General features: G+C 43.0%; 1 protein-coding gene across 1 annotated transcript in view; it reads right to left on the bottom strand.

Moving 5' to 3' along the window:
- Positions 1-13,716, bottom strand: part of NRG3 (neuregulin 3) — a gene marked incomplete at both ends in the record, with an annotated part of 418,654 nt that extends 404,938 nt beyond the window's left edge. The window contains one exon of the mRNA XM_082309742.1: positions 13,017-13,716. Coding sequence (XP_082165868.1) covers positions 13,017-13,716 — 700 coding nt within the window. The remainder of the gene's footprint in view (positions 1-13,016) is intronic.
- Positions 13,717-16,340: the final 2,624 nt, after the last annotated feature.

Raw genomic sequence — 16,340 nt, 5'->3', positions numbered from 1 at the left:
ACTATGAATACTAGTTACACAATCAAGTGCTTGTCTCTATGAGAAGCTGGTCATTTGGTAGTTTCACATGGCTTACAGAGAAAGTACCTGAAACTTTGGAAAACTGTCCCGTCCCCAGACAGACCACTACCTGCAGTCAACACCATGATTGCCTGGGGAAAAGACATCCCACCTTAGGTGCTGCACACCATATACGCCAGTCATAAACAGGATCCCGAGCCCAAGCTGGTTTTTAATAGTACAGATCCATTCATTTATTACTCCTCCTTGTTTTCAATCCATTTCATTGTCCTATTTGCAACCAAAATACTCCCAGCTCTCCATTCCAAACAGCAGATTATGCCACTTAATGGCAATTAAATGTCCTAAAGGCATTAACAGGCTATTACCAAAACATATTTTCAAGCACCAGTATAAATCTTTTCATATAGGCTTTGAAATTCCTAATGAACAAGCTTTCAATGTGAACGTCTGTGTTGGGGTCATGCGTCTAGGTGTTAACACAATATTAATCTTCAGTAATAACTAATGATACTAAAACTTTCTCCAAAGTACTAAGACAATCCGAATATATGAGAATTTTAAGATGATAAACAGTTTCTTACCCACCTTTAGTAAGTCTCTCTGATAGGGACATTGTTTTGAAACCCCAAACGTAACAGCAGGATAAATAAGCAAATAGGACACCACTTAGAAGGATTTACACTTACCTATTTACTCTTCAAAGCTAAGCGTATCAGTTCAAGTTATGAAAAACATTTTCCGTTAATTAAAAAAAAACCTAACACTTTGTTGATGTTAGAATCCTACTATTGGAAGGAAGTTGAAAAGCGAAAGGGAAATCAGTTACCTCACCAAAGAAACACAGAAAAAGCATTTGCCAATCTTTCTCCAATTGTATTAGTTGATCTACTAGAATACCTCTCCTACAAACCTTGTCTCATTCTCCATCTGAGATCCCCTCTAATAAATACATTATTACTGTTAGAACGGATTTTTTTTTTTTCTTAGAGATCAGCATAGCTACATTTAATAAAAGTTAACTATGAGCAAATGCAGAACAACAGACTAGGCTAAGCAAGTCACTCCTTTGTAACTGTTTATTTTAAATGTTAGCTATAGCCCACTTATTCTCACTTATCTCATTGGGTTTGGATTTGGCTAAGGATCCCACCTACTCAGAGAGCATTTTGACTCTATCTATAGAAGACTACACCATGCTGAAAGTGTTTCTTCCTTTTGATGTGAGATATGGCAACAACAACACTTCAGTTCTAAAATATAACAAGACAGCAATATAAAACATAGTAGTTACTAAAATTCCCTGTGACAACTGACTATAAGTTGAGCTAAAAAGATTTAAATGGGGTTGTCATAATGGCAGTTTTTGGCCTAATGAGCATCCCAAATTCAAACCTGATTCAACTCACTGCAGGGCAAAAATAAAGAATTATGAACTAGAGTAACTGGCTTGTTAGGGTGTCTCACATACAGCCCTGCTGTCAGATATACCCCTGTTATTCAGGGACATATCTTGGCTATATTTGGAGATATGCTTTTAAATCACCTAAAAAAAAAAAAAAAAAAAAAAGCTTCCATCCCTTCCTCCTTAATACTAAAGTCTAATAGATTTCACTGTCAGATTATTGAAAGTGATCACACATACAACCAATGGCACAATCAAGGATATCAGGTACTTTCTGAAATTTAAAATAAGACTTGTTAAGTGTATTTTCTTATTATTTTTTGTACATTAATTATAACACACCTTTCGCTTCTCATCTGTACCTCTTCACCATGTCTTTATTTCACAAATAAGAAAACCTGAGCTTGAGGAAAACAAGTGACCACTCCTGGTCTCTTAACTTCCAGTAAACAATAATCTATGGTCTGTTACTTTCACTGAGGTTTGAACAACTTTTGGGGATGAATTGCAGGCTAATAAGCAAGCTGAAATTGTGAAAATGAAGTCATTCTATAGCATTTGTCTATTACAACAGCTCTACATTCTCAAAGTCATCCTTTTTCTGGTGGAAGTGGAAAGTAAAGGTAATTTCATTCAGTTGTAACAAAGGGCAGAGCTCTGAAGACGACAGTGTAGCACAGAAGTTTATTCAAGCCTAAGCACTGTCTTCACACAAAGTATCTCCATCTATGCACTATGGGATATGCTTTTTCAATATCTAGTGGGAAAAGTTATTTCGTTCTGTATGGCAGGAAATCATTATACAAAGTAACTAACAAAGACATGACATAATGTTGAATCTCTGATACTACATTTAGAGGTTTGGGTTTGTTGAGTTTCTCCACATCAACTTATTTTCCATAACTACCACTGAAATTGCATATCACTTATATTTAATTTAATAGCCTCCTATTTCCTTTATTTATGTTTTGATTATCCCAACCTTTGTTTATGCAGAGCTGAACTGAACTTAGAAGCTTTTAATTACCTTTTTGCCAATGCAGAGTTGGACCAAAATCTGGTGATAATTAGAAGAGCTTCATTATGTTTGGACTCCAAATTCTCTAACAATCTTTAATTATTAGTTCTCAAGTAAAACATTCAGTCTAGTGCCTGTCTGTGGTCTATCCTGCTTCTTGCTATGACTCGTAAGAACTGCAGAGCAGCCTACAACTCCCACTGAATACTTGGTTACATGAGATGAGTTCCTCAGATTCTAATTCTATTTCATTATACAAAATATAGTAAATTTATTTTTTAAATACAGTTTCTTCTTAAAAGCATTTAAAAAAATAAGCTCCCTAATAAACCCACGCTACTTTTAAACAGACAAAATTCTCACAGTATGCAAATAAAACATCTCACAAGAATTATTAATCTTTTTATCACCTAGCATACCTCAACCTCACTGTAGGACTCTACCCACAATAATCTCCTTACAGTAAGGACTTTTAGCTTAGGCCTGTCCAATACACTTCATTTTCTACAGGTACATCACTCACCAGCCAGGATCATTGTTAAAATCAGGGACAGATGTATTTTAATTATTATCAAACTTGAATAAATACCCGTTCATGTTTCCAAAATATGCACTGTAAAGAAACCAGAAATGAGGAGCCGTTACTCAGTAGCTCCTCAAACTGTATATGTTCACATTTATAGAGGTACCTTACAGCAGTTACTACACCTTGTAGTGTACCCAATTACTGAAATTCAGTAGATGCAAGTGATCTCTTCAATCTCCTATAAAATAACAATTACTATATCAGACTCTTCTTTCTTCCCCTCTTAAATATATCACACACATTTCGGCTTCATATATTCAGATTAAATCCAGCCACCCAAGAACTAAAACCTGTAAGAATTCCCTATTGCAGGCAGATATTTCTAAAACCAATTTAAAATATTAAGTTACTATTCTTGCTTTTCATTTAGGACTAAGTAAGCCTCTGTAATGAATGTGCTCCAGATATGAAAAGGTATTAGAAACACTTCTTTCCCTCTGTGCTTTTGTAGAGAACAAGGCAGGATAGCTAATGCTGACAGAGCCAAGGCAAAGGCTGTGTCTTCCCAGATCAGGCCAAACGGTGCTGAAGAGCTGCTTGTGCAGAAGCACAGGATGGGAACAGCTCACCCCGTCATCTCCACTGCCTGTCCGCCACCCTTCTTCTCTAAGGCAAGGCGACAGCAATCACCAAGGGGCAAATGTTACCTTCCCCAGTACAAATGAGCCTTTGGACTGTAAATCCTATGACTCTAGAAGTATCCTGTGAATGTTGCGTTTTCTGTGTTGTTTTTATTATCATTATGAGCATAAAGGTCATCATCTTTAGAGCTCAGAAGGTAGGTAGTTGAGGTAAAGCTACAACCTCCTAACAGAGCAGCTTTGGTAGGAAGAGAGCCTATGTGCACTATGAAAAGCTGTTGCAGAAGTACATAGTCTCAGTTCAGTAGAATATCGCGTAATTTCTACATTGCTTTGAGATAATCAGTGAATTTAAAAGCGTGTATGTTATACACTCAGAAACAGCATTCAATGAGCATTTTCATCTGTTAGATACTTCAATTTATCAATTGTTTTAGTTTGCAACCTGTATTTTTCTGACTAACATTTTTGATTGATCGAAACTAATTACAATCAACTTTACTGCATTGAGATACAGTATATAAATAAGCAGCTGACCCTGTGAAATGTATGGTATGCTCTGTTAACATAAATTGTAAAATAAAGATTGAAATCTAAAAGCAAAAGAAACACAAACTGCTTAAGGAAAAAGTCGTTGCTGTATGTATTTATGCATGGCATTTTGGCTTTTTAGTTATTTAAAAAAAAATTGAGAAGATTGAACTTTAACGCTGTGACCCTTAGCTGGGCCAGATTTCAGGCTAAAGACTAATGTGGTTTAGCTACTTATGAAATAATTATAAAAGTACCTCTACCCTTCTAAATCAGGAGCACTGACACTCATCAGAATAATCCCCTCAGTTAAGTTCCTGAACCCACTACCCACTGAACCCTGGCAGTGCAAAGTCTTCATATTTGATACTGTTAAATGGCAGGAAAATCACCGTACCATTTCAGTGCAGCTTATCTCTAGGTTTCAAACAAAAACCCCGCTTCTCCTTTGTAAATTCACTGACAGATTGAACAAGAAAATTAATTTCCTCTCCACACAACACTACTCTTAAAAAAACACTAACAAAGCACACCCCTTTGGAAGACAATTAACAGATTGTTTTTAGCAAGTATTACACAAACAATCCTAAATCAAAACTTCTGGGATAGCTTAGTACTATTTTAATGATAACCCTCTGACCACTTGTACTGTAATTTACTGGGGGGAGAGGAAACAAAGATTCCCTACATCTTTTTTAATTTTCAACAGTATTACTCAGCCACGGAGAAGGTTAGCTAGCTACAACTCTCAGCCACTCTGAGCACGCTATTGGAAATGCTATTTTATTATGCATTAAACTGAGAGACATAAGTAAACATTCGCATTGCAAAATGTAGCACAGCTTTGCAGGTTAGCAACACTTTTAGATACAAGTTTTTCGGTTTTGTTAAAATCCTGATAACATTTAGAAGCAGCACAGCAACTGCAGGCTAGATTGTACGTTTTCTACTTTCCTTGCCCACCACGTTAGAAAAAAACCCTTGTCATTGCAGTAAAAACAGACCACCAAAGCCCTTCCAAGAGAATAACCCCATTTTACCTCAAATGCTTGCTTTACAAGTTCTGACATCAGTGAGAATAATCAGATCTGGAAGAGAGGCTATTTGCTATTAATACTGATTTAATGGTTTGCTGTTACACAGTGCTATAGCCCCTCTATCTGGTAACAACCAGCAATCAAGGCTCAGTTTGTACTGAACTGGAATCTTGAACTTTAACGTAATGATGCTGTGAAATGAACAATGTGAAGATAGTTTCATAATTTTGGTTTTGGTTATTTAGAAAATAACTAAATCTTAAAATCCAACTTGCCATCTCTAATGTTTTAGAAAATAACTTCTATCTATAAGCTTTAGGAAAAAGTCAGTGTTGGCATATATCTAGCTGAGGGAGTAATACAGAGAAAAACTGTACAAAACCAGAAGTATTATTCGCCAGAATAATAGCAAAAAAAATTAAAAATCAGGAAAGGAAATAATTTAAGTGATGTGCAAAAAAAATTCATGTCTTGTGACAGTCTATAGCTAAGCAACTACAGTCCCCCAGAACACAAAGATTTTACTACAGAACATATTTCAGGCAAAGAATAAACAGGATAATGGAATATTTTGCATAGTAGTGCTAAACACACACAAAAAGAAAATGCAAAAATGGAAACTCAGTTCTCATAAGCACATTTAAATAATGCTGACAACTTTTAAGTAGCACTTTAAAGCTGATGTACATTTATTTACACAAGCGTGTTTTGTAAGCATTCACACTGCAATCTGAGACACAGTAACAGATTTACTCACACAGATGTTCACATAAATTGACCCTGATTCCGCAGATGTATAACTCTACAAAAGAGAAAAGGCGTCACTCACACACCCTAAATTGGGCCTATATGTTTGCAAAATTGGGCCATATAGCAATCTCATAAAACCCAAAGACTCTAAACTACTTAATTCAGCACAACTTCTATATGGATATTTTTTCCTCAATTCATTGCTAACAAAGTTAGACAATGCCTCAGTGAAAGGTCTTTTCATACAGATTAAAATACTAATTCATTTTTCTACAAAGAGCACCTACCACATCACCAATATATATGCACTGCTAATGTGCATCTTCCCTACGAGCATAAAATACAAGTGGGGGGCAGAGATGGGACACAACTGTAGGGCCCTTAGAATTGCCAAGAGATTAATTCAAATTGTAAAAGGAAAAGAAAAGCCATAAAACCAAAAAGTAACAAACAAAAAGGAGATGTTAAAGCAAAAAGAGGAGACTTTGCAAGTTGCTGGGCTTATTTTACAGGGACTAAAGCGGGAATTTCTTCAGGTATTTCAGATCAAAGTTTCATTTTATCTTTTTGCCCACTTAGGTTTTTATTGCACAGCAAGCCTCTCCCATCCTACCTGAGCTTTCCCCAAATGTTTCATTCCTGCAGAAATACAAAAATCAAATTACTCTGAGGAAAAAACATAATCAATTTGAACTTAAAAATCAGTTGTTAAACATGATATGAAGTGAATTATCTTTGAAGATGAATAATTTGTCTCCTACAATCAGCAGTCATAAGAACTACACCACAAAAAAAAAAATCAGGAGTAATATGTTGTAAAAAAAGACCTGAAAGTCATGGAATCCTCCTACTTACATGCCATATGAGAAACACAGCTCTGGAATTGCAAAATACTGCCCTTGGAGGACAGAAAAGATGGAATACTGGAAGAATTTTGTAGTTTTTCCTTATTTTATCTATATTTTTAAATATTACTAGAGTAATATTGAGCATATTGATAAAGTTTCAGAAACAAACATTTAAACAGTTAGCAATAAGCATTTAGTAAATGTATTTTTCCCTGCTATTACCAAATTTCACCAGGAAGAGCTGATCCAATTAAGTATTTCTTTCATGAAAAGAAATTCCTCTTGAATGCATTTTACCAAGGGGCCCCAGAAGCCTGTGTCATAGAAAGTAAAAACCCACTCAAAAACACTTCTCCACCTATGTGCATTCACCTCCTCTGTATGTTCCCCAGAAGTCCATTTGAATGCTCATCATCTGTTCTTGTCCTGGCCAGAAGTGCCCTCGCCTGGCAAGCCTGTCTGCTCAGCCCTCACAGGGAGCTACTTTCCTCCACTGAATATGTATTTTACTCAGTGGAGTGGCCTGAGATTAGGCATGAAGGGGAAGGTAAAAGTATAAAAGCAGGTTTAAGAGCTGTCCGCCTTGGAAATTTAGCTCTGAGCAATGAGAAAACACAGCCCCAGTTTTGATCTGGAGCACCACCACCTTATTAAACGACACCTCTAACCCTCACCACATCAATCCAAGAACTAAGTCCCTTAGACTGAGAAATCATCCCCATAACACAAAGTATATTGTTGTTTTTCCTATGTTTTGCCTACTCTTGTAATGCAAAAAAATGTACCTACACTTAATAGCAACACTGACAACAAATCCCTTCCACACAGCAGAACCTGAAAGAGACTTCCAAATTAAAAAAGATGCACTTTAACTCGGCAGTCGGTCCAGTTAGCTACAATGAAACCTCCAGGTTTCTTTTCTGAACTACACTGCAAGGACAAGCACCATAACCAAAGTAGCTGTCTTGCTTAGCAAAGACTGGTCCTGAAGTTACTACAGGCTTTGAGGTCCTCATCCTCCTCGAAAACAGGTACTGTGCAAATGCACAAATACCTGCTCGCGTTTTGCGTGTGTGCGCATGTGCATGCACACATGTGCACAGCTAAGATGGGCATATTGCAAACTTGTTCAAACCACAAAGAATCTCGAAAAGAAACCACCAGGCTCAGAGACATCCAAAAGTCTCTAGGTTGGATTTATTTATTTATATGTCTGACCAGGTAGTCCTACAAAATTTTACTGGGCACCTTTCCCTGTGCAGTTTGTTTCCAAACATGCCATGGGAGAAATCAGCAAAACCAAACACTAGTGTGCTTTAGGCGCTTCCTGAAAGCCACATGAGCTACAGAATTTAAAGATAAAGTCAAAGCCAAATCCATACCAATCCATGTATTTACTGGGCTTTGCAGGAGGTTTCAAAGCAATGAGTCAGATGATAAATGTACTGCAACACTAGACACAATACTGTAGATAGAGACAGGTCTTTTGCTTTAATTTTTAATTTCCATTTTCTGTGGGTTTAGACAAACCACTGACATTACTTTAGCATAATACTTTACAATGAATCAATACTTTAATTTAATAATGGTATTCTGTTGTCAACATATAATATATCACATAATGTCCTTGTATAGATGCTAAAAAAAATATGCCAAATAAAATGCAAGGCTTTGCTTTCACCAGTGATCACAGGTTAAATCAATGTAATGAGAATCTTTACAGCCCCCAAAAGAATTTTCTTCAGGGTTAAAAGGCAGCATGGAGTAATTTCAGCCATATCCCTTCCTCTCATCAAACCAGTGCTGTGAAACCTCTCCTAGGTCATGGGATTCCAACAAACATTTCAATAAAAGGAACATAGAGGAAATATATCTGAACAGAATCATTGTACATATCTGTGAGTGGGACTATTTAAATGTTCCACTTCCTTATGAACTCAATGATAACTGCGCTAGTTCATAACTATAAAGGGGATTATAAATGGAAAACGGAATTAAGTCCAGTGTCATCCAACTTCATTGAAACAGATGAAGCAAGTTACAGCTGTAAAATATGAAAAAAAAAAAAAAATTACAATAACTTCCACTTCAGTGGTATGACTACTATTCTACATTTATTATTTTTATCTTGACAGTAGCCTTCCTGTTGACAAGTATTTAAGATGGGAAACACAAATCTAATCATGTCTGTGGTACATTGACTCATGGTATGTGAATAGAAAGTAAGTGGGAATAAGGAAGAAGCAAATGCTTTTAGAACTCCCAGTTGTTCGCCTCAGTATTTTTTTTCCAATTCAACAGCTTTTGATGCATTACAAATTGATAAATAACTGACATTAATCTTAGTCAATGCTAAAGGCACGTGTTTTAGAGTCATGCATGCTCCCCTCGATTTCAATGACAGCTCATGATCATAATGTGAAGTGTTCACAGATACATGTCATTTGTTGGCAGAATGTTTTAGAGCTCTGGGAATAGTAGGTCTGGTTTTACTACGGTTTGGCACCTCCCACAACACCCTCCAGTTGGTGAAAACCCCGCAGTTCCATCTAAGTGTCATCCTTAATGTGAAAAAGATATTTGAGTCAGTGCAAAATAAAACAAACAGCTTTTACCAAAATGTCAGTGTTGGTAACAGTTCAGCTGCCAGATGCTTGTTACTTGAACCCATGCCGTGCATAACAACAGACAGAAATATGACTAGGATAAACGACTGGACCAGAAAATCTTTAGCAGGAAATCAAAGTACGCCCAGGCTGCAGTCTGCACTCATAAAAAAAGGTCGCAATTGGACTTCACAAGATATATCGATTAAGAGTTCTGTAACATCTCTTTCCTTGGTTACTATGCATTAGTTGAGCCCCACCTGCCTGACCTCAGTTCTCTGCATTAGCCTTTGGTCATATGAACACAAGAGAAACCACAGTGCTATTTCATAGCTGAATTCACACAGGAATTCTTGTAAGTACAGTATCTCAATTTAAAGATAATAACATTACTGAAGAACCCAGAATACCATGAAAAATGCATATTGGAAAAATCAGGGCATGACTCTTTAGAAATGAAACCAATGGCTTGATAAAAATAAAACCTCACCCATGTGTTCCAGTCAGTTGGCTGATTTTTCTGATCTACAGGCTGGACTATCCTTCTAAATCAATGACTAATTTTTACGTTGAGCACTGGATAAAGAGGGTCATGCTGAAAAGCCATTGTCCGTGCATGATCATGAGAAACACGTGCAGGCACAAGACACAGAGCGAGATTTGATGAGTAAGTGGCTTCTGCTTAGTCAGAACCTGAAGGATCTTCATCAAGAACTTTCAAAACAGCTAACAGATAGTTTGACTTTGAGTGAAACACAACCAAGAATTATTGTCATTATGCACACCCACAAAAAAGTGAGAGATTTCACAACATCTCCTCAGATGAATACACACACAGAGAAAAGGCTTTACCAACATTCACTTCAGGTGGGCAATCATCCAGCTTTCTGGAGAAATAACTCCTGATTTGCCTTCCATTTTCCTAAGTCATATTTTGAGCCCATTTTAACGTGTTAAAACAATTAAATAAACTGCAACATGAACCAGTATAAAGACAGCTGCTTCTTTTCTTAAAAGCTGAGAAATGCTAAATAACCTATGACTCCTGCCCACATATGTGCCTTGCCAAGCTAGAGGAACACACAAGGGTGTGCACTATTTTGAAAGCTGGGGCATCAGATTTGTCATGTCAGATTTGTATTCACACAGTACAACGGGATCCATGACTTTCATTTCAATAGCAGCTGGAGCAACGGGCACAGGAGGAACATGCAGCTCAACCTGGGAAATGAGGATAAATCTGTTTTAAAAAATTCCCTTTCTTCCTAAGAGCTGTTAGTGGCAGATGCAGATACTTTCTTTGGGGTCACACCATGTCAGCAGCTCACGGCAGAAAGACTGCGTTTCTTCTCCCTCTCCCCTCCAGTGGATACTGCAGCCTCAGAGAATTTTACATGTATCCTCAGAGATGCTTATATGTATCAGGAAAGTACAGCTGTAGGCTTCAAAAAAAAAATTCCACACGCCCTACAAATTCAAATCCTTTTTTATGTAATCTATTTAATCTTCCATTAATGATAATCTCTGCTATCAATGTGCCCAAACAGGGTCAATTTCTGCTGGATTTGCACTTCTTGTATTTCATCCTATAACCAAGCTGTATTTAATGAGGGGAAACACCCTGCTGTAAAAGGTATTAGCAGTCTCCCTAAAACAAATAATAGTCATGAGACTCTGCAACTGCCAGGAACATTTCAAGATTGTGGGTTTTCTTCTTCCTTTGTGTGCATTGCATGGAGGAGAGTCCTGCCAGCTGAACATTACTTATTAATCAGGATATTCTTGCCTTCTATACCTTGTAAGGAGCCAGCATAGAGGGGCGGAAATTGCTGTGGATTTCTCTTATGTACCCAAAAAGACAGAAAGAGGACAAAGGAAGAGGTTGCAAGGGAGCATTTAGACCCCGACAGATCCCACCTGGCAAGCCCAGGCAGCATTTCAGACACACACAGGTCACTGCAGTTTGAAACACCATGTAACATACCTAGTTCACACAAGGCTTGAAAACAGAGACGCAGGTTGAAAATCAGGCTCCCTTTGCTGGTTTTTTGGGTTTTTTTTTTTTTTTTTCTTCAGAAGTGCCCTATACAGCTCCCTACAGCTAAGTGAAATGGGTAGGGTTCAGCTCCACCAGAGATTTTCCTTCTGGTGACATCTGACTTCCTTAGGTTGTACCTACAGAGCAAGCACGCTCAGACACACCTGTAAGGGATGGTTCTCTCTCAATGACTGTAGCAGACACTGGGGAAGCGAGTTACTGCCTTGTTTGCTCTTCTGATTTAGTGGTAGTTTTATTCGTAATCATTCCCAGACATCCGCCACCTGCACACCCACCCACCCACCCACACATACACGTTCAGTTTGCTGCTCTTCTCCCGATTTTGTCAATTCACGGGATCAGTTCGCTCTGCGTATACTCTCTGCTCCGGGGCTCATCGGCAAATAGATTTAATGGACAAAATAAAGTTCAAGTGACTTGCTAACAAAATCATCTAGCGGAATAGCCATACATTAGCATGCAAAAGGAGAGCCCTGGGCTGTAAAAGCAATTCAGGTGGTAGCATTCAATTGAATTGACGTTCCTAGCAGAAGCAACTAAGAGTTAATGGAGGACACACAGCTTCTCATTTCCTATACCGCATCCAAGAAAACGCAGAAGATGACTATAATACAATATAATTGAGCATTTCACTAAATAGCAGTGCACAGAAGTTCTTTTGGCACGGATTGCATTTGTCCTAGATAACCTTTACGAGAAGCTGAAAGTTGATGCACCCAGACCAAATGAATTTTCAGATTTAGCCCGAACCCTTAGGTTTGTGCCTGGGAGGGTGGGAAGAGCCAGCCACCGAGCATCAATCGGGGAACTAGCCCCCTCCTCTGCTTAAAAAAAAAAAATATATATGTATATATAGTCAGTTACGGCAAGACGGTGCCGTGGCTACACACAGGAACCGGGAAAGCGTTCGGCTGCGTCTGCATATTCGCGGGGCGCCCTGTGCTCCTTCCCGGGGGAGCTGGCAGCGGCTCTTTCGGGAGCCGGGCGCTGGGACGGAGGGAGCACCCTTCCGGAGCCCGCTCTCATCTACTGCAAGGGAGACGACTGTGCGGAAAGCCGAGCTCCCTCACCGGCGGAGAGGCACGGGCACAACCCGCCCCGTGCCTCCCGAGGACCGCTCTCCCCGCTGCCCCTTCTGGGAGCCGCCACTGCCCGGGGGGTCATCACTTGTCCCTCTCGCTCAGACACCTCCCAGCACCTCCTAAACACCTTCCGCAGACCAGCCTGGAAAGGGAACAGGGGGGTCTGCATCTTTCCTAAAGACCACAGCGAAATCCAGTCACCTCAAATGGCTGCTCCTGCCTCACCATCCACCGCACAAGGGGGAACTTGCCTGGGGGGGAGGGGGGCGCAAGCGGGGGAGGGAGAAAAGAAGCGCAAACTTCAGAGCTCCCCGGCCTCCCGCAGGGCAGCAGCCGCACGGGAACCCCGCGTCTCCCGGAGACGCGGCGGCAGCCTCCGGCCGAGGCATCGCCCCGACCCGACCCGGCCGGCGCTCGGAAAACAGCGGGTTTTGACGGGGAGAGGCGAGCGAGCGGGCGCCCCGAGGGCGCGGGGCGGCTGGCTTCACTTACGGATTTTGGGGGTCGTGCTGGCCTCCGGCGTGGTGGTGGTAGACTCCTGGAAGGGAGACAAGGTCCAGGACGGCGCCGAGTCGTGGACGTAGATCTTGTAGGAGGAGGTAGCGTGTGCCGCAGTGGGCCAGGCGGGCAGCGGCGGGGTGCTGGGGGCGGCGGGCGGCGGCCGGGCGCCGCGGGCGGCGGTGCCGGGGGGGCCGCTGGCGGGCGGCGCCGTGTGGGGCGCGGCGGGGTGCCGCGCCGGGGTGGGCCGCGGGCCGCTCCGCGCCGGTCCGCGGGTGCCGGGGGGCCGCGGGGGGGCCCGGCTCATCGTGGTGAGGCGGGGGCTGACGCGGCTGGGCGGCCGCGGCGTGGCGGCGGCGGTGGTCTCCGCGCCGCGGGGGGGGGCGGTGGGCTTGGAGAGGAAGAAGGGGTCCTGCCCCACGCCCTTGGCGTCCATCAGCTCGGTGGGGACGTACTCCTTGACGGAGCCCACCACGATCCACTTGAGCAGCATGAGGCTGAGCCCCAGGCCGATGAAGCCGATGAAGAGGGGCACCACGCACAGCCACGTCTGCTGCCGGTTCCAGACGATGCAGTCGCTGCAGCGCAGCTCCCGCGGCGGCCCCCCGGCCCCATCCCCGCCCGGGCCCCCCGCCGCCGCCGCTGCCGCCTCCGCCGCCCCGGGCGCCGCGGCGCCGGCAGCCCCCTCGCTCATCCTAGGGGCCGTCCGCAGCGCCGCCGCGGCCCCGGGGCATCAGCGCGCCGCGGCTGCCGGCGGCATGCGGCGGAGGGGGGCGGAGGAGAGCGGAGCGGGGCGGAGAGGAGCGCAGCGCAGCGGAGCGGGCGGCGGGAGCGCCCCGCTCAGTCACGCCGCCGGCATGGCATGCCCCGCGCCGCGCAGCCTCCCGCGGCCGCGGAGTCAGCGGGACGGCCGCACCACCCGCCGGGCGCCCTCCTCTTGCGCTGCCCGCTTCAGCCTCTTCGCTCTCCTTCTTCTCCCTCCGCTCTCAGGTTTTTCTTTTCTTTTCTTTTCTTTTTTTTTTTTTTTTTTCTCCGGGTAACAAGTCGCAAGAATCAGGCTCCTCGATTTATTTTTTTTTTATCCCAAGCGTGCGGCTCCGGCGGCGGGCAGGCACATTCCTTCACATTCACGCTCCTTCTCGCCGCTCCTCTTTTTCCTCTCCCCTCGGGGCTGGGGGCTCTTTTCTTTCCGTCTTTCCTTCCTTCCTTCCTTCCCTCCGCTCCCTCCCCCGCCCGCTCGGCTCCTGCCTATGCCCGGCCGCGGCGCAGCAGCATCCCCCGGCAGCTCCGCGGGGAGGCGGCGGCGCGGCGCAGCGCACCCGCCACTCCGCGGCCCCGCGGCCAACCCGCGGCCGGCGCCGGGCCAGGGAGGCCGATCCGCGGGCGGGGCCCGGGGCAGGAGGCACGGCTCCGCGCAGCTCCTCCGCGCCCGCGCTAAGTCCGGCCCGGCATCGAAACTCCAGCGAGGGTTCCCGAAAAAAAAAAAAAAAATCCACACGCACACAAAAAAAATTCAGATCAAACCCTGGAGGGTGGGCGGCAATGACCCAGTCGGCAAAAAAATACGGATCCGGCAAATAAATAGGCACGCAGAAGGCAGCTCCTGCCAAGCTTGCAGCTTCTGTTCAATTGTGTATTCCTATCGCAGCGCAAGGGAGGCAGGCTAGCGCGCAGAAAGTAAGGCGCCTCCCACCGAAGCCTAATGGTGGCTTCTTAATGCGGACAAGATAAATAAATGATCCAGGCAAACCCCTCGGGAGGGTGTATGCTACGGCAAGAGGAGCCTAGGAAAGGAAGGAAAGGAAAGGAAAGAAAAAGAAAAAGGGGGGGGGGGGGGGGGGGCGCCTGAACCCATCCTGTGGTAGCGATCCAATAGGCTGCTGCTCCATGTCAAAAAAGACATGTGTGGAGGGAGCGGCGAGGGGTGTGCGCCTGCCTGAGGGAGGTGGAGACACCTTCAGAGAGGATTCCCAGCGAAAGACCCGGGCTCAGGGCGAGAAGACGTTTTCCGACGCTGATGCTATCCCATAACCAACAATAAGTAGCGTTTTGTTGTTGTTGTTTCTGAAAGGGATTCCCTAAAGGAAAACAAAAACCGCCAGACACCTGCAACAAAAGGACAGTCCTTTTCAGCAGCCGGGGGGGAAGAGGTTGCGGCTCTGAGGGCGTTGCCAGACAAGTTTGATTGACCCTACTCCAGCTTTTTGATCTACTCCGGAGTTGAACTCCCAAGTTCAATGTGGTCAACAGTGCGTGCTTTCCATTCGCTTACTGGACAAAACATCTAAACAGCTAGGGTGGTCACTGAAGGGTTAACAGCAGTGTACCAAAGGGTGGGTTTATCACCATTTGCAAAATTTTAGAAAATGGTCTGTAAAATTATATATGTACAGATGTTTTTAACCCTTTCTTCTGAACTGTTACCTCATTGGTGTCATTTCCTGGTATTGACACAGAAGTACAATTTCCTTAGTCGCATATTTAAAAGTATATTTATAGAGAATAATTCAGCAGAAAAGTTGGAAACAAACTGTGAAATACATTTGTTCTGTATATACACAAATACAGAAAATAAAATATTGCAACTGAAATGTATCTGCTTGAATTTTTCTTCAGAATGACTGTTAATAGCATTTATAATATAACATCAAAATTACATTAACTAGACATCTAGATTATTGTCACTTCAAGCAATCCAGCTGGAGTTTGGCAGCTTCTTTAAGATAGGTCTTTGCTAACAGCTATCAGGAAAATCTGTGGAAGTGGCTTATCAGGTAAGTGTACTGTTTGAACACTTCCTCATAAAAAAAGCGCTTTGGCATTGGAAAACATGAATATATGGGTTTCTAATCCTTTAATGAAGAGGCAAAAGGATTAGGAGAAAGCATTTAGAAACAACCACGTGAGCATTGCCCAGTGCACAAATGGATGCCCAGTAAAGCAAGCAAATGAGCAAGACAGGGAAGTCTTGGGAAACCAGGGAGGCTTTGTCACTGATTTTATGGAATCCAGGATTTCTTATGGAAATCTAGAACCAGGTGGTTTTAGTCGTGAGTGCCTGTCCTGCACAGTCCTCACCTTCCTTGCAAACTATGAATACCTTTGTCCTGCTCTGCGCTTTGCATTGCCTGTACGAATGTATGTCCTTTAGCTCTTGCCTCTTCTGCAACCATATTGCTGTTCGCTAGGCTGGATATGAATCATTCTTTGTATTCATTCTCAAACGATTTGTACATGCTTCTTGGGAGAACAGAACACAACAAAAATGTTTTACAACCCTCACAAGACAGAGAGCTTTTATTTTTCTCACGACTATGT

Source organism: Platalea leucorodia (assembly GCF_965183815.1).
Source record: "Platalea leucorodia genome assembly, chromosome: 4".
NCBI classification, from domain to species: domain Eukaryota; kingdom Metazoa; phylum Chordata; class Aves; order Pelecaniformes; family Threskiornithidae; genus Platalea; species Platalea leucorodia.
This window is presented reverse-complemented; position numbering and strand designations above follow the sequence as displayed.